Consider the following 23579-nt stretch of genomic DNA (forward strand, 5'->3'; position numbering starts at 1 on the left):
ATTACTTTCGGTCTGGGATACGAGTACACCTGAAAGGAATTCAACCACTGGTCTCCACTATGGCGCGGTCATTACTACCCGCTGGAGTAAACAATACCACACTTGGAGCGGACTTTCCAGCCGGCCGGTGTTATCTATGGGTCAGATAAAGAAGAAGCACTTGCAGCGGTGAGGAATCTGTTCCTAGAAGACAATGACATGGACTGTTATGTTGTTCTCGAGGAGTAGGGGGAGGAAGGCCCTTCCATACAGGCCATAAGCAGAGGGACACACCTCAATAACTGGACCATCAGGACAACCAGAACCCGACGAGCCTCGGGGTAGCAAGGCTAAAACAAGCATCATGCACTATTGTTATTTACTAAATGATTTCCCTTTCGCATTTTAATTCCTGCAATAAGATCTACAATGTTCAATACGATTATTCTATTTATCAAAGCATTTTTGACTTTCCTTATGAATCAACACTTATTACTATTATTTTCTCTCATTACTTTACTTATACAACATTACTATTACCTATCTTGATGAACCAATAATTGTGACGTGCAACGAGACAATACAACAAACGGACACAGATTCAGAGGAAGATGAAATACCAGAAGAGGTTGTTAAGGAAGTTTAGAATTTTGAGAACAGACCTAAGTCCAACCTAGAAGAGACCGAGATTGTTAACCTGGGAGATGCACAGAATATCAAAGAAACGAGAATCAGTGACCACTTAGCCATTAGAAAAGAAGGAATACACATAATTTCTAAGGGAATATGAAGATATATTCGTTTGGTCGTATGGTGATATGACTGGTCTGAGTACATCTATTGTGGCTCACAAACTGCCAATTGATCCAACATGTCTGCCGGTAAAGCAAAAGCTCAGAAAGTTTAAGCTTGACATGAGTCTGAAAATCAAGGAAGAAGTCACTAAACAACTCAATGCCAAGGTTCTCAAGGTAGTAGAATACCCAACATGGTTAGCCAACATTGTGCCAGTACCAAAGAAGGACGGGAAGGTCAGAGTCTGTGTCGACTACCGGGATCTCAACCGGGCCAGTCCAAAAGATGAATTCCCCTTGCCAAACATACACATCCTGATCGACAATTGTGCCAAGCATGAATTGCAGTCATTTGTGGATTGTTTCGCTGGGTATCACCAAATCTGTATGGATGAAGAAGATGATGAGAAAATGGCTTTCATTACGCCGTGGGGAATGTAATGTTACAAGATAATATCGTTCGGCTTAAAGAATGCAGGGGCCACCTACATGAGGGTCATGACTACCATCTTCCATGATATGATACACAAGGAGATAGAGGTGTACGTAGATGATGTTATTATCAAGTCCAAGAAAGACACTGACCACATGGAAGATTTGAGGAAGTTCTTCAACAAATTTTGGAGGTACAACCTGAAATTGAATCCCACGAAGTGTGCACTTAGGGTTCCTGCCAAAAAACTACTTGGGTTTATTGTAAGTCAACGAGGAATAGAACTAGATCCATCAAAGGTCAAAGCTATTCAAGAATTTCCACCGCTAAAGAATAAGAAGGACATGATGAGTTTCTTGGGGAGACTTAACTACATCAGCTGGTTCATAGCACAATCTATAGTTACCTGTGAGCCGATCTTTAAGATACTGAAGAAGGACACCGCTACCAAATGGACTAATGATTTCCAAAGAGTTTTCGATAGAATCAAGGAATACCTGCCAACACCACCAGTCTTAGTTCTACCTGAGCCAGGTAGACCCTTATTACTCTACCTTCCAGTATTGGATGGAGCATTAAGTTGTGTTATGGGGTAGCATGATGAAATGGGGAGGAAGGGGTAGGCCATTTATTACCTTATTAAGAAGTTCACCCCCTACGAGGCCCGGTATTCTCTATTAGAGCGCACCTGTTGTGCTTTGACTTGGGTAGCTCAGAAGCTAAGGCACTACTTATGTGCCTATACTACATACCTCATATTGAGGATGGATCCCTTGAAGTATATCTTTTAGAAGCACATTCCTATTGGCAAGCTAGCCAAGTGGCAAATCCTGTTAAGTGAGTTTGACATTGTATACGTAACTCAGAAAGCGATCAAGGGACAGGCTTTGGCAGATCACCTTGCTGAAAATCCCGTGGATGGAGAGTACGAACCCCTGAAAATATATTTTCCTGATGAAGAGTCATTTATAGGAGAGGACATTGCAGAATCATATGATGGTTGGAGAATGTTTTTCGATGGAGCAGCAAATTTCAAAGGAGTTGGCATAGGAGCAATCCTAGTATCAGAAACTGCTCAGCATTATCCGGTGTCTGCCAAACTCAGGTTCCCGTACACCAACAACATGGCCGAGTATGAAGCCTGCATCTTAGGGCTCAAGATGGCCATTGACATGAACATTCAAGAGTTGCTAGTGATCGTAGATTCGGACCTACTTATACATAAGTTCCAAGAAGAATGGGCAACGAAAAACTCCAAGATACTCTTGTATTTGCATCATGTACAGGAATTAAGAAAGAGGTTCACCAAGACAAAATTCCAACATGTTCCCAGAATCCAGAATGAGTTCGCCTATGCATTGGCTACCCTATCATCCATGATACAACATCTAGACAAGGACTTTATTCACCCTATTCCGGTAAAGATCCATGATCAGCCAGCTTATTGGGCTCATGTTGAGGAAGAAGCAGACGGAAAACCTTGGTTTCATGATATCAATGAATATTTGACAAAAGGAGGATACCTGGAGCTCGCAAATCCTACTTAGAAGCGCGCATTTCAAAGGTTATCCAACAATTTCTTTCACAGCAGAGGAATCCTGTATAGGAGGACTCCTGATTTGGGATTGCTAAGGTGTGTCGATGCAAAAGAAGCATCCAAGCTACTCAAGGAAATTCATGCTGGGACCTGCGGTTCACATATGAACGGTTTTATCTTAGCAAAGAAGATACTCTATGCTAGTTACTTTTGGATGACTATGGAGACGGACTGCATCTAGTATGTCCAGAAATGCCACTATTGTTAGATACATGCAGACATGATAAAGGTACCTCCGAGCGAGCTTAATGCAACAAGCTCACCATGGTCGTTCGATGCTTGAGGAATGGATGTTATTGGACCAATCGATCATGCCGCCTCCAATGAGCACATGTTTATCCTAGTAGCAATCGACTATTTCACCAAATGGGTCGAAGAATCATCTTACAGAGCAGTGACTAAGAAAGTCATGGAAGACTTTGTCCGCGACCACATCGTTTGTCGATTCGAGATTCCAGAATCAATCATTACTGATAATGGCTCCAACCTCAATAGTGACCTGATGAAAGCCATCTATGAAACCTTCAAGATCAGATAAAAGAATTCCATAACCTACAGAACTCAGATGAATGGAGCAGTAGAAGCCGCCAATAAGAATATCAAGAAGATATTGAGGAAAATGATAGAGGAGCATAAACAGTGGCATGAAAAGTTATCGTTTGCTTTACTGGGATATCTCACCACAGTCCACACATCAATCGGGGCAACCCCCTATATGCTAGTTTACTGTACAAAGGCCTTCATTCCTGCTGAGGTAGAAATTCCCTCCCTAAGGATCATACAGGAAGATGAGCTCGATGATGCAGAATGGGTAAAAAGTCGTTATGAGTAGCTGGCTCTTATCGATGGAAAAAGAATGAATGCAGTTTTCCATGGTCAACTTTATCAGAACAGAATGTCCAGAGCCTTCAACAAAAGAGTCAAGCCGAGACAGTTCACACTAGGGCAGCTGGTGTTAAAGAAAATCTTTCCACATTAAGATGAAGCCAAAGGGAAATTCTCTCGCAACTGGCAGGGTCCGTACATGATTCACCAGGTTCTAACAAGAGGAGCCTTCATACTTGCAAAAATGGACAGAGAAGTCTGGCCAAAGTCGATCAATTCAGATGCAATCAAGCGTTACTATGTGTAATCTTTATGCTTTCCTATATGATGTAAATTGAACTACACCTGACCTGATTCCCGTTTAAGAGGGGATACGTAAGCAACCCTATGGGTTCGGTCACAATTCAATAAAACTTTTATTTCCCCCCGCAATTGGAAACTGGGGCAGAATTTTGAGGAAGACCCTCAAAATTCCAAAGTTAATTTCAGCCAATCATCGCTAGCAATAGTTGAAAGCATCAATCCATTAAACTGGGGCAAAATTTTGAGGAGGACCCTCAATATTCCGTAACAAGAAGGGTTGCAATGTATTGAACCACGTCACAGTCGTTGGTTCATCAAAAGAAAACTATTCTTAATTATGTATTTATGTATGCCTTTACTAAATCATGCATTGCCTTGTTTGGCAACGCTACCCCAATGATACATGCAGTATCACCAGATCAAATCCAAGCAGGTCAAGCAGAGCCAGCGGGAATACGAACTAACCTCCCCTTTTACGAAACTCGTGATTTTTCTTTGGATGCAGGCACTTGAGTTGCAAAATCGTCAAATATACTATACACTCACGAGACTCACATTCCTCAGAAATACAATTCTCAGAACCGTTGCACTTACTCATAGCTGCTATCCGTGCGTAGTGTCCCCAGCAAACTCAGTATCCCCAGCAGTCGCAATCGCAATCCGCTATCAGCTAAGAAAATTCTATTATTATTTGTCCCTTTTACTTCTTTCATAAGGCTACCATTCTGCCTTCCGAGGTTAAGCTCTACCTCCATCTTCATGGCTGAAAAATCGCCACCTTATTTAAATTTGCATGGCTGAAAGATCGCTGCCTTATTTACATTTGCGTGGCTAAAAGATCACCGCCTTATTTATAGTTGCATTGGCTGAAAGATCACCACTTTATTTTTGCATCGGCTGAAAGATCGCCCCACTTTATTTTTGCATCGGCTGAAAGATCGCCACCTTATTTACATGGCTGAAAGATTGCCACCTTTAAATTTGCATGGCTGAAAGATCTCCGCCTTATTTATATTTGCATGGCTGAAAGATCTCCCCCTTATTTACAGTCGCATTGGCTGAAAGATAGCCACCTTATCTTCATTTGCATGGCTGAAAGATCGCCACCTTATTTATGTTTGCAAGGCTGAAAGATCACCACCTTATTTACATTTGCATTGGCTGAAAGATCTCCACCATATCCACATTTGCATGGCTGAAAGATCTCCACTTTATTTAAGTTTGTAAGGATGAAAGATTGCCACCTTATCCGCATTTGCATTGCTGAAAATCGCCGCCTTATTTACATTTGCATTGGCTGAAAGATCGCCACCATATCCGCATTTGCATGGCTGAAAGATCGCCACCTTATTTACGTTTGCATGGCTGAAAGATCGCCACCTTATCCGCATTTGCATGGCTGAAAGATCGCCACCTTATTTACATTTGCATTGGCTGAAAGATCGCCATCTTATTCACATTTGCATGGCTAAAAGATCACCTCATCTACATTTGCATGGCTGAAAGATCGCCACCCATGGCATCTCATCGGTTGAAAGATCGCCACCTACTGCATCACATAGGCTGAAAGATCGCCAAATCATCCAAAGGCATCATTGTTCGGAGGTACCATTTTCATAGCCCGAGAACACCATATCATGGCCTGAGGAACCCGTTTAATCTTTTACAACAACAACAACAACAACAACGACCCAGTATAATCCCACAAGTGGGGTCTGGGGAGGGTAATATGTACGCAAACCTTACCCCTACCCCGAAGGGTAGAGAGGCTGTTTCCAGGAGACCCTCGGCTCAAAAAAGCAATAGGAGATGATATATTAGTACCATAAAAATGCGTAATAAAAATAACAACAATAACAACAACAATATATAAGAGATATGAAATATGAAATACAGGATACAAAATACGAAATACGAAATAGATGGCTGGTATCATTATTCAAAGGCATCATGGTTTAGAGGCATCATCATCATAGACCGAGAGCATCATTTCATGGCCTGCGAATCCTTTATATGCCTCATGGCCCATGATATCATGGTCTAAGGACGTCATCCTAACCATCCGAGGACAAACATTCATGGTCCGATGGGAATTTGCATAATGTGTAGATTTACGCACAATATATGCTTGTGTTGCTTATTTGTAGGTAAACGGGCAAGCAATGACCATCTCAGCAGGGGCGATCTCGCTCCAGTTCCTACAGCCCTGTTAGATTTTGACCATTCACCCCGTCCTTAATATTGTGTCCGTCTTTGAAAAGTCTCCATCGGCGGATCCTGAACTACATATGGCATGAGTCCTATAAGACCAGGGATATGTAGGCAGCTCAGGAGCCAGAGCACGGCCAAACCTCTTCAAACTATTTCGTTAAGTCAAAATTGGTCATCATATCTTTACCCGACAACTCTTTCAGCCTTTCCGAGTAAAGAGGGGTAGCTATTGATACCCAATTTTTCCTTGTATATTTTTAAATATACAAAATACTTTCAAAATAGCATGCATATTCATATATAAGTATGTCCAAAGGTTTTCTCATTTTTCCTTAATTTTTAAAAAAACATTAAATCAATTTATTGCCCTATTTTATCAAGAAAAATCCAATAATTATCGCCGAAATTATCATTTTTGGTGATTCATTTATTGGCTTCTCATATTTATACTAAAATATGGCTAACATAATTTTTGCATATTTTTACCAATTTATTTAGTATTTTCAAACTAAATTGCATATAATTGTGATATTGGCTTCTTCTAAAGATTTAATTGTAATTATATTGTTAAAATTGACTCCAGTATTTTTCATTTGATAATTATGTATTATGAATCATTTTAGTACCTTTACTTTATTCTCAGAAGTTATTTTACTATTTTTATAAAATCAAGCAAAGGAAAAGTGGCTATTTAAATACTAGCCCCGTTTATTTCAATTATAGCCCTAAATCAACCCCAATTTGAATCCAATCTCAAACCCAATTACCCAGTCCAAATCCTAAATCCACCCGACCCATGACCCTTTTAAATAATCTGCTCGAATTTCCCTTTTAATCCAAGTCGTTGATCACTTAGATCAACGACTCACATCTGCCATTTCCTAAATTAACCCCGACCTACCCCCAAACCTTGGTCATTTTGCACCTGCAGCCACCCTTGAATTCCCCCTTCCTATAATTCTCTCTCAAGCTCCTCTCAAACCCTAGCTGCCTTCCTCCGCTTCCATCTTGAAATTGCCTGAATCCATGGCTTCCAAAGTCATTAGAGGCCTGTATCTACCTCCTATGACTCCTACATGCCTGATTATCATGGCCTCAAGGCCAGACCTTGAAGAAATTTGGTCCAAACCTTGGATGTTTTCAGTGCTATGGCTGTCTAAGGCCATCCTCGGCCTTGCTCCGGTCGGCTATGGCTATTCAAGCCTGATCTCACCTCTCCTGCTTAGATCGATGATTTCCAAGCCTTTCTCACCCTTCAGGTTTCTTCTGAAACCCTAACATTCGAAGTTCTTTTGATTCTTTTAGATCTGTTGTAGATCTATGTTCTCTCTAAGCTTTTAAACGTTTTCTCAAAGTCTCTTTCAAAACTTTTCCTTCAAAACCTTTATCTTTTTTTATTTAGGTTTTTGTTAAGTTAGTTCGAAGCCTTCTTTAATTTTTAGCATGTTCTACTGTATTTCTTATGTTGATTCTTCTACTGTGTTCTTATGTTGTTCTTCTACTGTATTTCTTCATGTTAAAGTCTTAGTCTTTTCTTAAGGTTCCTGATTTTTTTTTGTTGATATTTTTGCCTGACTCTCTTGTCTTTCATCTTTATACTCGATTGATGGTGAAAACCCTTAAATTTGGGGTTCATTCGAGTTTTGAGACTACTTGCTGTGTGGTTTGTTTGTTCCTCATCTCTGAACTTGTTTGGTTTCAAAACCCTAATTTCTTTGAACTTATTCGAGTTCCTGAAGTCGTTTCATCTACTGCTCGATTGAGTTTCGAAATCTTTGTTTCAATTTTTGTTTCTTTATATGATTATGACTTCCTGCTAAACTCTATAAGATCTTTTATTTGACCTTTTGCGTGCTATTTGATACTCTCTCCCTTCTCCATGGCTGAGTTAGTGAAACTGACCTATGTGACTACCATGTTCCTATAATCCACTACTTACTGATTTTGCAATTGCATGACACTTTTCTTTATCCTAAATTCAGCCTTGCATGCCTAATACTTGTGTGCTCTTTATATATGTTGAGCTTCTCCTCTAAAATAACTTTCAATTTTTGATTGATTTCAGACCTCCATGTGTAAGTCTAATTGATGCTTTCCTTGTTTCCCTATTTCTGGGTTTGATTTGAAAACTTTCCTTAGCCTTTCTGACTTGGTTTGTTCATGAACCAGTAATTTCAAATCTCTGACTCCTTGATTTACTATGTATTGATTGATTCTTGCCTTATTTGTTTAATCGTGCATTTCAAAGATCCTTCCCTTAATTAAACTCTTATGTATTTACCCCTAATTGTCTACTTTGTACAAGATGCTCATTTGATCCTTTTCCTTAAATGATTTATGTTCATTACCGTTTAAGTTTGAACTCCTTAATTAAAGGAAGTTCTACTACTAATTGATTTTAATTAGTACATGGTTATTTTCTTGCCTTATTCTTTGCTTGTTTTCAAACTATAAATACCATGCTCTTTGATTGACACAAACACACACGAACATTCTTAGTTTTCTGAACTCACACTCACATTCAAAAAGAACTCTCTCTCTTGTTACTTGTATTGTAGCCTGTTTTCTTTCAAGTACTGCTATATCTTGCTTCTTTAAACTGGTATGTTCTGATTAAATTTCCAGCATCACAACAATGTGTTTACTTAATACTTTTATCCTCTTGTCTATCTACTGATTGTGTTTAGTTCAGTACTTATTTTAGCATGCTATAATATCCCTCTGCCTGTTCTTTATCTATTATGAATCACCAAACCTCCGCCCCAATGTGTTTGATGCTATGGTTTGCTTGAGGCATGACAGTACTGAATATTACTGGCCATGACTCAAGTTTGAACCCCTACATCTATGTCTCTCTGATATTGTATGTTCTGATAGGCTTATAGGCATGCCAGCATTGTCTATTGATGTGAATGCCCAAAGCTTACCCTTGCCTAAGCACATAGGCTCTTTACAACTTCCCTATTCCCCTGAACCCCTTTTGTGTACTTGTTTGTAGTTGTTTCCCTCTCCTTCACCCTTTTAGAACTCTGTTCCTTACTTGTACTCTCTCTTAGACTTTAAGTTATGCCCCCTCCCCTCTTGTGAGCCTTGCCTTGGGACCCCTTGTGCTCCCTCTGAACTTGGACGTTTAAGGGGTGGCATTTCCACACTGCACTTGCCACTATTCTAATAATACAATTTGGATGTGAGCACTACCTGGAGTCCCTTTTGAGGCTCTTTGGGAGCTCTGACACACTCAAATTAGAGACAGGCTTTGGATCAATGGTCTTTGAGTTGGGTTTATCTTGTAACTTAGAGATGAAGTCAGAATCAGGCTTCCTCTAGTTGTACTTTTTTTACTTTTCCTGATGTAATTTTATTTATTCTGGTTTGTAATAATTTGTAATAAACATTTGGGGTTGGCTAGTGAAACAAGGCTGGGTAACTATGCATGTAAAGGGTAGAAATCATGCCTATAGGACTATTCTAATTTTGCATATTCGAATTTTACATAGAAATTATGCCTATAGGATGTTCTGAATTCTGCATGTCCAAACTTCACTTATAAATCATGTCTATAGGATTCTGCATATTTAATTTCATATAGACATCATGCCTATAGAAATGTTCAATTTTGCATAAGATCCGCATTTAGACACTGCGTCTACAAAGTCTTAAATCAGTAATGTCTAGAAAGCATGCCTACAGGAGTTTCTAATAAAAATCTGATTTGCCTCACTCAATGTTAGATATAAAACCAGTAGTAATGGCTGCTATCATTTGCAGACCTTGCAATCAATTCGTTTAAATTCCGCCTCTTTCTTTCAATAATCTGAGTCCCTCACTTAGCAAGTTTAACGAGTATGCATTCAAACAGTTCATTTCGAGCCTTACTGTTTCATTTCTTTCAGAATCTAGTAGATACCATGCTCATAGGATCTTTTTCCAACACCTAGGAGAGCCTTAGGGTAACAAATATAAACTGAATCTACTTTTGTTAATAATCACAACCAGCAAACAGGCCTGATTTGGACTTCTTATCTAAGTTATGTGATAAGCTGAAACTGTCTCAACAATTTCCTCTCACTCGTCTTTAATACCTTTTGAATTAGACCTAAACAGTATGGGTAAGTCATGCTAATTGTATGCTTTCTTTGTTTAAGGAGGTATATCTAAGCCTCTGTTTGTTTATATGCTTTCCCCAAAAATGTGCAATATGTGTTTTGTATGTCGCCTAGAGTTTTACCTTTGAAACTCCAAATAAGCCTAACGTCCTTCCCGTTTAGGATTAGTAGTCCTAAGTACCTCCGGGACTGATAGGAATGGGACGGGTAATAGCATGCAATAAGTAATCGTGACCAATCCGCGCTTTAAATACCTTAACGGGGTGGCAAGGGTAGATATGGATATGATGGCCACGCGTTAATGTCACGTTTATCCCCACATTGATGAGTGATTACCGGGCATTCTGTGGGGTGATCCATTTTTAATATAAACCTAGGACCCCTTTTCTCTTTTATTTGCAAACTTCTTTTCAAAACTTGTCTTTTAATTGTTCTCTCAAACTCTTATGTGTTTAAATTTAAATCCCCTAGTATTCGAGCCCTATTTGCTTATATGTTAATTACACCCAAATTCACAATAACTGTCTGACCGGGAACCACACTAGTGGATTCTGAGGGGTGCCTAACACCTTCTCCTTAGAATAATATCAAGCCCTTACCCTATCTCTGATTATTCAAATCAATCTCTCTTGTTGTCCTAATTCACCCTAATCATTAGGTGGCGACTCTTCAAACCCAGTTCCCAAAGGGAATGAGTTGTCCCTTCAAATGTCATAAACCCTATTTTGCGAGAAAAAGGGGGCTCGAGAATCAATAGATTCCTCATCTTCCTACAAGTCTATACATATAAAGAACACAAAAATCGGAGTCCAAATTACCCCTCAAATCCTCCATTAAAGGTCTCTTAAACCCAAGCCCTAATCCTCTATTTTAGCATTTAATCTCTACTAAAACCATGATTAAACACTGGAAAAATGATCTTAAACCCAAGTAATTAAGCTTAAGTAACTTACTCAACCGATATTCTTTGATTCCTTTTGAAATCCTATGCCTTAGCCTCTTTCCCGTCTTCAAAAATGGAGTTTTTTGCAAAAGTTCACGAAGGAAGCAATATATACCTTCTGGCCAAAGATTTTCACATCTGCGATCCAAAACCCGCTTCTGCGGTACCGCATTTGTGGTTACTACTCCGCTTCTGTTGAAATTACTAAGATCGGCCACATCCGCATCTGCGGTCATTCTTTCGCATAACCGCATTTGCGGATTCCTAAATCTCCCCTCGAAAACCACTTCTACGGCTTCCCTCTCGCATTTAAAGCGCCGCACCTGCGATCCCCAAATCGCAGGTGCAAAAACAGCAGAAGCAGCAAGGTTTCTGAAATTTTAAAAGTCGCAAAATTTTCCGTCACCCATCCGAAATCATCCCGAGGCCCCCGGGACCTCAACCAAAAGTACCAACATATCCTAATACCTTGTTCAAACTTGTTCCATCATCAAAATACTTCAAACAACATCAAATCACCCAAAACACATCGGATTCAAACCAAACTTTCTAAAATCTTCCAAATTACATTTGCGATCAAAAACCCAACCAAACCACGTCCGAATGACCTGAAATTTTGCACACACATCCCAAATGACACAGCGGAACTACTGCAACTCTCAAAATTCCATTTCGACCTTTATATGAAAATCTCGCCTATCAACCGAAAATCGCTAAAATATCAACTTCGCCAATTCAAGCTTAAATCTACTACGAACCTCCAAAACCAATCCCGATCACGCTCCTAAGCCATAAATCACCGAACGAAGCTAACCGAACCATCAGAACTCACATCAGAGCTCTCTAACGCATAAGTCAACATCTAGTTGACTTTTGCAACTTAAACCTTCTTAAAAGAGACTAAGTGTCTCAAACTTCACCAAACTCATTCCGGACTCGATCCAGCCAATCTGATACCATAGAACATGGATAACGAAGCATAAAGAAGCAGAAATAAGAGAAACAGAGCGGTAACTCACGAGACAACTGGTGGGGTCATCACATTTCATGTCCGTGTGATGCGTTGGGAGTTGAATATGATTTATATTAAGACGCGACAGATTGATCAGATATTAGTTATAATCACTCTTATTTAGAAGTTGCATCAATTTCGACCCCCCTCAACTAAAGCAAATTCCCATAGGTTCATACCATTCTGTTTGGTCGTTTAGATTGGTATTGCATCTTGCTTCATTTTCAATTTGGTCTCCAACCTTGAGAGCCACGCACCTAGCATACATTCAGTCCTTGTCGGTCGATTTGAGTTTGGGCATTAAGTGATTCTTGGGGTTGTTTTCCAATGAATTTTGTTTGTCGTTACCTCTATTGGTCTCTTCTAATGTTAAGAAACATACTGTGAATTCCTGCTAAGCTTGGGACATTGGAATGGGGAGAGGTCGAAGCCTAGTAGTAATTGATTTGTCTCCATGCTTTAGTTATCGGTCTCGGTCTAATAATAAAAATGAGAAGTTTAGAAAGGAATGAGCATGATTTAGAATTTTCTTCTACCTTATTTAGTTTCTTTCATTTGTTTATTTAATTACATTGTCCGCTGGAAGCATGCTTAGGCCGACCACATTTGGGTATGCAAGCTTTAGGATTTTTCTTGGTTTCAAGGTGAGAGGTCGTTCCCTTAGTTAAATTTATACGGGAAAATGTCCCGAAGGATTTGTATATATTTTATTCGGGGGTATGCCCCAAAGTATTTGTACTTGGAGATCGATAGTAGAACTCGTAGTATTTTTATCTTTATTTTTATTTTTATTTGGTGGGGACGACCTCGAGCCTCGTGTGTGTTTATTTTGCATTTTTGTGATTTTACCTCAACTTTAATATTTTAAAAGCCTACTAGATCAAGTATGCAACTGTACTAGTTACATGACTTGGGGAGTGCCTAACACCTTCTTCCCGAGTCAAATGAACCCCATTATCCAAATCTCTCGTGCAGACTTAATTTTGAATCCAAAGTGTTTTAAAAGGAAAAATAATTTTTTTTTTTAAAAAAACGGTGACCTGACACACTGAAACCAATGTCAGGTGGCGACTTTGAGTTATTTCCTTTTGAACACAATTTTGTCACTTTTAATTAAAATCCCTTATTTGAGCTTTACTAGTATTTTTATTATTTATAAGAGGTTTAGTGAGGTTTGTAAAAAATGGGTGTGACAGCTCTGGTGACTCTGCTGGGGACCTGCAGGTTCGAGCTGGTACTTGATCTTGTTGGCTTTTAGAATATCCAGTTGAGGTATTTATGTTTTTTTAGCTTTATCTGACTTTTATTATGTTTTTATACTTTGTTATTATTTACTAGTTGTTTATGTTAAGGCTGTATTGTGGCCCGGGCCTGGCCCGGGACCGGTTCAGGCCCGCGGTCCTAACGGGCCGGTTCAACTGGGCCTAGGCTCTAGTGGTGTAAAAGCCCGTGGTGGGCCGATTCAAGCCATTTGGCCCGTGAGCTCGGGACCGTTAAGCCCGGGACCGGCAAGCGGGTCTGTGCCCGTTCAACCGGGCCCAACGAGCCTAACGGGCTCCAACGGCTAATTTTTTTTAAAAATTTTTTTTATAAAAAGACCAACGGTCAGATTTTTAAAATCTAGCCGTTAGCCTTCAAAATTTATCCGTTGGCCACTTTAAAAAATAGCCATTTGGCCCCCCAAACTTTGCTTTAACCCCAAACTTTTTATAATTACACTTTTTTCCAATTCTCAACTATAAATACCCTCCCCCCCCCCTCATTCTTTCATTTTTACTCACAAATTCATCAATCTCTCTCAACCTCTCTCTAATTTTCTTCTATAATTGCTTACTTTATTATTGCAATTTCGTGAAAAATTGTGAAGTTGGTGAATTGAAGTATTCAAGCCTTCAACGATATTCAATTTTCAAGAAGTTGTTCGTCAATTCGGTAAACGCGTTCCAACTCTTAAGTTTAAATATTATAGTTTTGTTAGTTTTATTTAGTACAATTATAATTAATATGTCATTTTCTTTGAAAAATATTTTTGGTGGCAAGGGTAAGGGAAAATCTAAAATTGGTGAATCTAGTAGCCAAGCTACTACTCTTCCCCCGGCTCCCGGACCCAGACCTGTTACCCGTCCTCCTCCACCTATTATTCTTGATAGTGATAACCCTTGTTTTTAATTTTTTGATAGTCAATTTTTCCATGATGTTGCACCGGGTCAACAATTAAATGAAGAAGTTATGAATGCTCTTCATCTTAATGAAACTATCTTTGAAAATGATGAGGAAAATGATGATTTAGATGAAACGCAACCGGATTTAGATGATACACCTACTAGTCCTGTTAATAACCCAACTGATGCCCCGCCTGACCCTCCTGTAGTAACCCCTACTTTTAATAGACAACCTTCTAAACGGCCCGAAACATCTCTTGTCTGGCATTTTTTTACTCAACTAAGAGAACAAAATAAGGCTAAGTGTAAAACTTGTGGTTCTCAACTAGTTCATAAATTTACTGGAGACCGTAGCGGCACAGGTAGTTTGACTAGACACATAAAGAAACACCCTAGAGATAAAGCTAGATATCTTCAAATGAAAGCTACGCAAGAGGGGACAAGTGTAGATACTACGGTTAACCCTAGTATAGGTTCAAATATAGTTCAACCGGGAATTAACACTGTTATCGGTGGCATTTTATATTATGATCCAGATAAAGATCGTGAAGAATTGGCAAAAATGGTTACTGTTATGTGCATTCCCTATAGTTTTCCTTCTAACCCTCATTTTGTGCATTATATTAGAAGAGTTTTTAATCCTACTTATAAAGGATGGCCTCGCGCAACCGTAAAGAGTGATATTTATAAATATAAACATGAATATGAACAATATTTGCGCTATTTATTTACTCATATAGATTGTCGCATTTCTATTACTACTGATATTGGTAGAAATGGTAATGACTATGATTATCTAACTGTTACAAGTCATTGGATAGATGAGGAGTGGATAATACAAAAGCGCATTATTGCTTATAGAATAATTAATTCACGCCACACAGGTAAGCTTATTGCTAACACAGTTGCAGATATTTGTAGATATTTTTGCATTAGAGATAAAATTATGTCGGTTTCAATGGATAATGCTTCTAGTAACACTAACGATATAGGCTTGCTTACAACTATACTAAATTCTGCATTTAGTAATATTTTTCATGTTAGATGTATTTGTCATATTTACCATTTAATCGTCGGTGCTGGTATGAAAATTTTAAATGTAGAAATCAAAAAAGTTAAAATGGCTCTTAATTGGCTTTTTTATTCAAACCGTAGAAGTAGACTTAGAGATTATTTTAAAAAATGTGATGAATTTGGCCTTAGAGAAAGAAAGGTTCCTAAACCTTATCCAACTAGATAGAATTATATGTATAAAAGTTTAGTTGTTGCATATGAATATAGGAACCCAATAAGTGCAACGTATAATGCTCGTGTAGGTGATGGTGATGATGATGATGATGATGAGCATCTTATAAATCAAGATTGGAGTAATGTTAAAATGCTTGTAGACTTTTTAGAACAATTTCATATTGCTAAAAATGAATTATCTGGCCAATATTATCCTACTATTTCTAACTGTTTAGTTTATATTGCAGCACTTGTAGATTTATTTGCTCAATTTTTAGAGGGTGGAGTAATTTATCAAGAAGCTATTAATTCTATGAAAGCTAAGTTTAAAAAATATTTTTTCCTTATCTCCATATTTTTGGTGTTGCTGCATTGTTAAATCCTACAATGAAATTAGGAGGTCCTCACTTTTGGTATTCAAAAATTTATAATGCTTTATCACTTTCATCTGAGGAATTTGCTATACTTAGAGATGCAAAAGCCTCAATTAAAATAAATGCTCAAACAATTTATAATGCTTATCAACTTGCCTTAGATCAAGCTAGACCAAATGTTCCAACTCCTACTTCGTCTAGTTCGCAAGCATCTAAAAGAACTGCGGGCCTAAAAACCCTTAGTTCTTGGAGGGAGTTGAGGGGTTCTCAAGGTGATAATTTTGGTGATAGTTCACAACTAAATGAGCTTCAAGTTATTTGTCGCAGGGACTTGAATCAGAGAATCTCGACGGCACCTTCGATGTTTTGGAATGGTGGAAGGACAAACAAAAATACTAGTGTATACATATATAGTTTACAAGAAAGTGTCTTAGATAAAAAAAATTAAAAAATAGCCCGGAAGGAAAAAAGCTCGTTAGGCCCGTTTAGGCCTGCGAGCCCGATCCATTTAGCCCGGGACCATGTGGGCTTAGGACTGCCGCGGGCCGGTTCCACACATTTGGCCTGTTAGGCCCGGGACCGCCTCAGTCCGGCCCGCCTCAAGCCCAGGCCCGTTTAGGCCCGTTTGGCCCGGGCCCGGACCACAATACAGCCTTTGTTTAGTGTTTACATTTTTTCTTATGAATTACTGCATTATAACTGTCATCATATGCATTATCCAATCAATTCTTTCTGCAATAAGTCTCGGAGTACGCGTCGTGTATACGAACTCTTTATTGAGTCACCCTTATTTTAGGAGGGGGCCGTCTGACGTATGGAGTGGGTGGGATGCTTGAGCAGCCACCACCGACCATACACTCCCCCGAATTGCCTTGTTAATGAACCCCAAACTTAGGTCAGCCTTTAGGTCATCCTTATTTGCGTCATGTCATTTAAACCTAGCAAGGCTCGGTCCCAGGCACCGTGTCCCGTTGTAGGAGGCCTATCCAAATTATGTCAAAACAGACACATGGCCCAAAAAGACATTTAATCATCCCTATGTGCTACATGCTGCATTCTTTAAGGGTGATGGGGTCATTTGGCGGACCAATGATGGTTGAGGGTAAATGAGAAAGAGAAGAGGGTGAAATACAAAGATGAAGCAAGTATGGCCTAGTTATATTTTCTTTCACAACTTTTTCAAGAAAAGAAAAAAATGGAAAAATAAAAAAAATCCAAAAAGACTTCGCACTTTCCCTACCACTTTTCGAAATTAATCCAAAAAATATTACTTTTTTTTATTACTAGTCTTAGGGAACGCGCGTTGCGCGTGTATCCCCTCTTAATAAGTACTAATTTTAAAAATTACGTTAATATTATATTAACGAATAGTCTTTGAGCTATAAAATATTTACATAAAAAAGAGTTCTTCAAAATGATGTTTCTTGATCTTATTTAGCTAACTCAATAAAGAAATGATGACACTAAAAAGTCCCCAATCATCTTGGTTGATATATTCTACTAAAAATTTATTTTATTTTTATATTTCATTACTATTTTAAAAGTTTTCATATTTTTTTTTTAACAAGAATACATAAACTCTTAAAGATTTAAGAGTTTTTTCCAATATTTTTTACATGATATATATTCTTAAGTTCATTCTATAAGACAGAAGACACAAACAATGTCAACTAATTAACAATTTTCTTTTTGTTTGGTATTAGGAACGCTAAGAAAAAATAGAGGAATGACAAAAAAAAAAAAAAAAGCCTTGAAAAGCTTGGATCTTCATATGATAAAGTTAAAGTTAGACTTCAAATAGAAAAAATATTTAAAAAAAAAAAAACCACCCCGCCTTGTCAATGAGATCAAGTCTTATATCCAATTGAAGAAACATTAAAGATCATTAAAGTGCAACATATTTAATATCCGATATTAATTATTAATGAATTATATTTTAAGATTGTAATCTTTTGGTGGCAGTCATATTCCTAGCATCTCCAATAATGATGTTAATTTTATTTCCTATGTATTCTTCAGCCATATACACTTTCAATTGTACTACTTTGTTATATCTTTCTATATAAAGTTTGATTGCTCTATTCTTAAATATTTCAAGCTCATTCTTTTTAATTTCATGTAAACGCTTTTTTTTTATAGATTTTTTTTCATAAAACAACAATTACATGCTCTCGAAATAAATTTGTTAAACACATATATTTCTCACACGTAATATGTTTAAATTACAAATAAAGTACTTATTAAAAAGACTACAAGAATATCTAATCTAGTTATATAAACTAAAACATTTATTTATATTTTAGATTACAAACTTGAATTGATAGCTATGTAGAAAATGCAAGAACTTTTGTTACTACAAAACTTGAAGAACGTCTATTATTACAAAATTTCAAGAAACAGTCTAAACGTTAAAAAATTACCTCAAAGCACAAGCAAATTACCTCAACGCTTATTATCAAGAATTTATGATAATAAGTATAAAATATTAACTTCTTTAGAAGTTTTTAACGCCTTTTTCAAAAAAAATTAGTTTTAAAATTCTAATTTAAGAAATCGACCTACAAATAGTCTTTTATAGGTAGATGAAATTAGTGACCATCCAAAAAACTAAAAGAAAGTGTTCATGGAAAATAAAAATTGGGATATTAACTGTTTTTTTTTACACTCCTTAATTTTGATATTAAAGAATAAGTTTCCTACTTATTATTTATTCTTTTTTCCTTTTTAACTACATAATTTAACTTTTTTTAATAGGGAAATTAACTAATGAGTTTTCTACTTATTGTCTTTTTCTTCTTTCTTTATAAACTATGAAATTTTGACCTTCTTAGTTATTGTCTTATTCTTTTAACTTTTTTCCTTCGAAAATATTGACTTTCCCTGTAAACTATAAAAGAATCGTCTTTTACCTTCTCTGTCGTTGGAGATATCAAGTAAGAAGAAGTTTCCTACTTTCTATTCTTTTATTCTCCCTTTTCTATCTTACGGCAGTTCTTTTCAAGAAAAATATTTTACTTGTATTGACAATTTTATCCAACATATAATACAGTCAATAATAAATATTATATGAATTCATTAAATGATTAAAGTGATATTATAGAAAATAAAAAATTTCTTTTCAAGAGAAAAATGCAAATTATTTAACTTTTTAATTAATAATAAATATTATATGAATTATTTTTGATGGATTAGAAAAAGAATAAATTATTATAGCTCATTGTAATAACCAAATTACATAACTAAATGAAGAAAAGAAGTTCTGAAAAGAAAAAAAACACTACTAAATCTGAAACTTTTTAACGAAAAGAAAAGAGCTCGTCAAGGATTCTTAAACAAAAACTTTTACAACAAAAAGATAATTATATGACTATCCATATCAAAGTCCTAAATATTAGGCATTTAATGAAATGATTGTCCCTACATGTTAGAAAAATAATTAATGACCATATCTATATATTAGGAAAATAATTAAAATTACTACTTTGTCCAATATAAAATATATTTTTAAAGGGCAAAAAAGGCGAAGGACATTTCGCTAAGGGCCTTCGTGCTTTTGATATAGTATAGATTTTTCAAAAAGACAAAAATGTTGTTTTTCCAAATTAGTTGCATTTTTTAAGCTTTCTCCCGTATCCAATCTTCCCGAACTACTTAAACCTGATTTTTGTCTTTCGGGGCATGATACGTAGGCAACCCATCCTTGTCGTGTTTGCGTCCCTAGCCACATTTGGCCATATCGGCCGTTTTTGCAAAATGGGCCATTTACACAAAGTAATTTTTTTAAGACCATGATTGTTGGGATGTTAGAGCCGTGTAAGTTTTAAATGGGGTAGCACTAGGGGTCAACTTTTTCAAGTTTGCACTAATAGCCACCTTCAGCCACTTAGGCTATTTTGTAAAATATAGCCCAATCGTGTCTTGCATCTATCTACTAGGAAGTGTTGTGGTGTCACGTAGTGTCCCGAGTCATTAACCATATTCTCTTCATTCAGGTATGGACCCCCTAATTCGATCTAAGGTGTTGATGGTGGTAAAGATTCCTAGGAAGTTGATCAAGTGGTGGAAAATGTTCTCGTTGTTAGAGCAGCATGAGCTAATGCAGAAATTGAGCACTCTCACTTCCCTACTTGATATCACACCTCGCTCAGACTTAGTGGAGGCGATGTTGACCTATTGGGATCCGCAAAATTTGATTTTTAGATTTGTAGAGTGTGAGATGACTCCTACCTTGACGGAAATGTATGGTCTCATTCGTTTAAGCTATATAGGCAAGGACATGATACTTTCCCGAGACCACTCTAGGACAAGGTTCCTCAGCGACCTGGGCCTGAAAGACAACAAGCATTTAAGATGCCTCGAGCAGTCCTGGATATCCTTGGATTATTTGTTTTCTAGATTTGGACCACATGATAGTTTTGATGTCTTTTGGGATGAATTTTGCACAACCTAGGCAAAGTGGCAAAGACGTTGCCTCGAAGATTTCAGCCTTGCTTTGTTGGGATTATTGGTTTTTCCATTAGATGAGATGCTCATTACCACCTGTCTACAGTCAGTGGTAATGGCACTATTTCATGAGAAGCAACGCAAAACCGTTACCACTGTATCGATGATATTAGAAGAGTTGTATCGAGCCCTGAGTGAGGTTAAGGGAGGTGTCAGGTATTTTGATGGAAGTAACCTTTTGCTACAATTGTGGATGATGGAGCATCTACACACCGCTTCCTTACTTTGTCCCATCGACCGTGCCTTGAGGGAGCGGGTGGTATGCATCGTGCGTAGAATGAAATCTCCTAAGTTTACATACACAGTAGGCGTCACAGCTTGGATTGAGTTCCTTGGTTTGAGGACAAATGGGAATATTTTGTGGGCTTACCTTTGGTTACCTTTAGATGAGATCTTGGTAGGATGCCGCATGCAGCCTTTCCTGATGCTGATATGACTTAAGTGTGTCAGGTTGTTCACTCCCGTTAGGGTAATACAATAGTTGGGAAGGAGACAAGAGGAGCCGCCAACTCTGAATCTTCGGAGGCATATCATGAATTTTAGCAGAAAGGCGGTTGACGAAATCAAGTACGTGCAATACTAGAACAATGCAAAGAGGATGAAGAAATATACATTAGTAGAGGACATTGGCAGGCCCGAGTGTACTCAGGAGTGCTTGATCTGGTTGCAGTTTATCACACCAAGGGTCAGCACCCCATTGCCAGCACAGCTTAGGGGTCGAACAGATCAGACAGATGACTTTGAGGAGGCTTCGGATCAGGATGCTTGGGGTAAGCTTGAGTTGATAAAGTCTCAGTTAGTGGGATTGGCAGCAAACGTGGAGCAGCATGGCTAGTATTTGTTTAGGGTCGACCTTCAGGATGCGGGGGCATACGCCAGGGTCTTTATCCCCATCATTGGTATTTCTTTACGAGGCATGTTATAGAGTTTAAGCATGACGAAAACCCCGGACCATCCCAGCCGGGGGTATCACATCCAGGAGTTGATTGAGGAGGGTTTCTGTTATTATTCACATGTTTTGAGTCTGTTTATGTCGTCTCTTATTTTCTAGCCTTGTCTAGTAGTACTGAAGGTAGTGTCAAAGTCTGTCGTAGTGTAGTTGAGTTTATTAGTCTTTCATTCTCGTACTTCCTATTTTGTAAATCAAAAATTTTTAAATGAAAAATCCAAAAAAAAAAAAATATTTTATTTTCCATAACTTTTCCAGAACTACGCTTGGTCTGATTCATAAACGACATGATACATAGAAACCTACATCGGGTTTGATCGAATTATTTTTTAAAAAGTAAGAGAAAAGAAAAGAAAATAGTGGAAAAAAAAAGAGAGAGAGCAGGGAAGAAAATTATAAGAGGTGCTAGAAAAGAAAGAGAAGGGAGGATTGAAATGAGCAAATTGGGATGATGTCATATGACCCTGCGACCCTCAAAGCCATTTTAGAACCGCTAATTGTTGCTAGGTGCATTGCACGTAACGTGATATTATCATATGATAAATGCCCTAACGCTAACATGATGGTTTTGTATTGTTTTGCTCTGTTATTTTTATTTAATTATATAAGGTGGTTGGTTTGTTGGCATCTTGGCAAGTCATCTATACAACACCGGTCAAAGCGCCAAAAAGTCATGGCTAGCAAAGAAACAGACATAGGAGTTGTATACCCACCAAGGGAGATTGTTGAGTCGGAATCGGAATAGAAAGAGGAAGTCTGAAGGTTAAAGCTTCAGATGTATCAAGCCTGGATTAAGGGACACCCTCCACCCTCATTCCCTACCAACTGCACAGAAGACCATGTTTCCATTCCACCACTCTCCCAATCCCAGATGCCCAATACTGTTGATCTTTCCCCATAACACGCATGGACTTTACATCTTACCACAACTACCCCGGCACTTCGGCCCAAATTTTCCATCCCCCGCCAGCCAAACCAACCTCATACCCTACTCTGACATCTACTCCTATTTTTGTACCCCCTCCGCAAGCTACCCTTCACTGATCCTCTAGTGAACCGCATTCCCAACTGCAAATACCCAGTATTATGCCGTGGAGCCCATATTCAAAGTCCCAGATCCTTACTCCTACACTCCCTACTTAGATCCTCATGTCAAAACTGAGAAACCACCCAAGGATGCAAAGCAAGAGGAGATGTTTAGGGAGATAAGGAGTTTGGAGCAATCATTGAGAAATATACAAGGGTTAGGAAACCAGGTGAGTGTGGCTTATAAGGATTTATGTTTGTTCCCCGATGTCTAATTACCTGTAGGGTTCAAGATGCCTAAGTTTGACTTGTATAATGGACATGGGGATCCTGTAGCTCATCTGAGAGGTTATTGCAGTAAAATGAAAGGCACCGGGGGAAAAGACGAATTACTGATAGCATACTTCAGCCAGAGTCTGAGTGGGGTAGCTTTAGAATTGTACACCCGCCAGGACGCCAACAGGTAGTACATATGGGACAATATGTCTTAGGCCTTTGCCCGACACTTTTAGTACAATATAGACATTGTCCCATACCGCCTATCTTTGACCAAGGTGGAAAAGAGGCCCAGTGAAAGCTTTAGAGAATATGGGTTCGGATGGAGGGAGAAAACTACACGAGTCAATCCTCCGATGGAAGAAGACGAGATGGTTGAACACTTTCTTCAATCCCTGGAGCCTACTTACTATGGCCTTTTGATTTCAGCCATTGGTAAGTCTTTCAATGATGTGGTAAAGATGGGAGAAATAGTGAAAGAGGGGCTCAAGTCGAGAAATATCATGAGCTACTCTGCCGTAAAAGCAACCACCCAGGCAATCCAGAGTTGTACCGAAAGTTTGCTAGGCAAGAAGAAGAAGGACAATGTCGCCATGGTTGTCTCTAGACCATGGCATGGCCAGAGGGGTTCACCTCATCACTACACCCATCCTCGACCCCGACCTCAAACCTATGCCCAAGCTCCATATAATCCACCCTAATATTACCTTCCCCCGGAAAACACCCAATACTCAGCTAGGCCACCCCAACACCATGTTCACTATGCACAGTCATATGCTCAATCCCCTCCTTACCCGCAATGGCGTGCTCTAGCTCCACAAAATACCTATCCACCTCCACAACCCTACCAAAACCCCAA

General features: G+C 38.3%; 2 protein-coding genes across 2 annotated transcripts; both read left to right on the forward strand.

Annotated features, from left to right (window-relative positions):
* Window positions 1–1361: 1361 nt before the first annotated feature.
* Window positions 1362–1802, forward strand: LOC138868293 (uncharacterized mitochondrial protein AtMg00860-like). Its single transcript, XM_070145837.1, has one exon. The coding sequence runs from the start codon at window positions 1362–1364 to the stop codon at window positions 1800–1802; it is 441 nt and encodes a 146-aa protein (XP_070001938.1).
* A 528-nt stretch (window positions 1803–2330) lies between these two features.
* On the forward strand, window positions 2331–2753 carry LOC138868294 (uncharacterized). The gene has a single exon (XM_070145838.1). It carries the CDS (start codon window positions 2331–2333, stop codon window positions 2751–2753), a length of 423 nt encoding a protein of 140 aa, XP_070001939.1.
* Window positions 2754–23579: the final 20826 nt, after the last annotated feature.

This window comes from Nicotiana sylvestris, chromosome 5 (assembly GCF_000393655.2).
Source record: "Nicotiana sylvestris chromosome 5, ASM39365v2, whole genome shotgun sequence".
Taxonomy (NCBI): domain Eukaryota; kingdom Viridiplantae; phylum Streptophyta; class Magnoliopsida; order Solanales; family Solanaceae; genus Nicotiana; species Nicotiana sylvestris.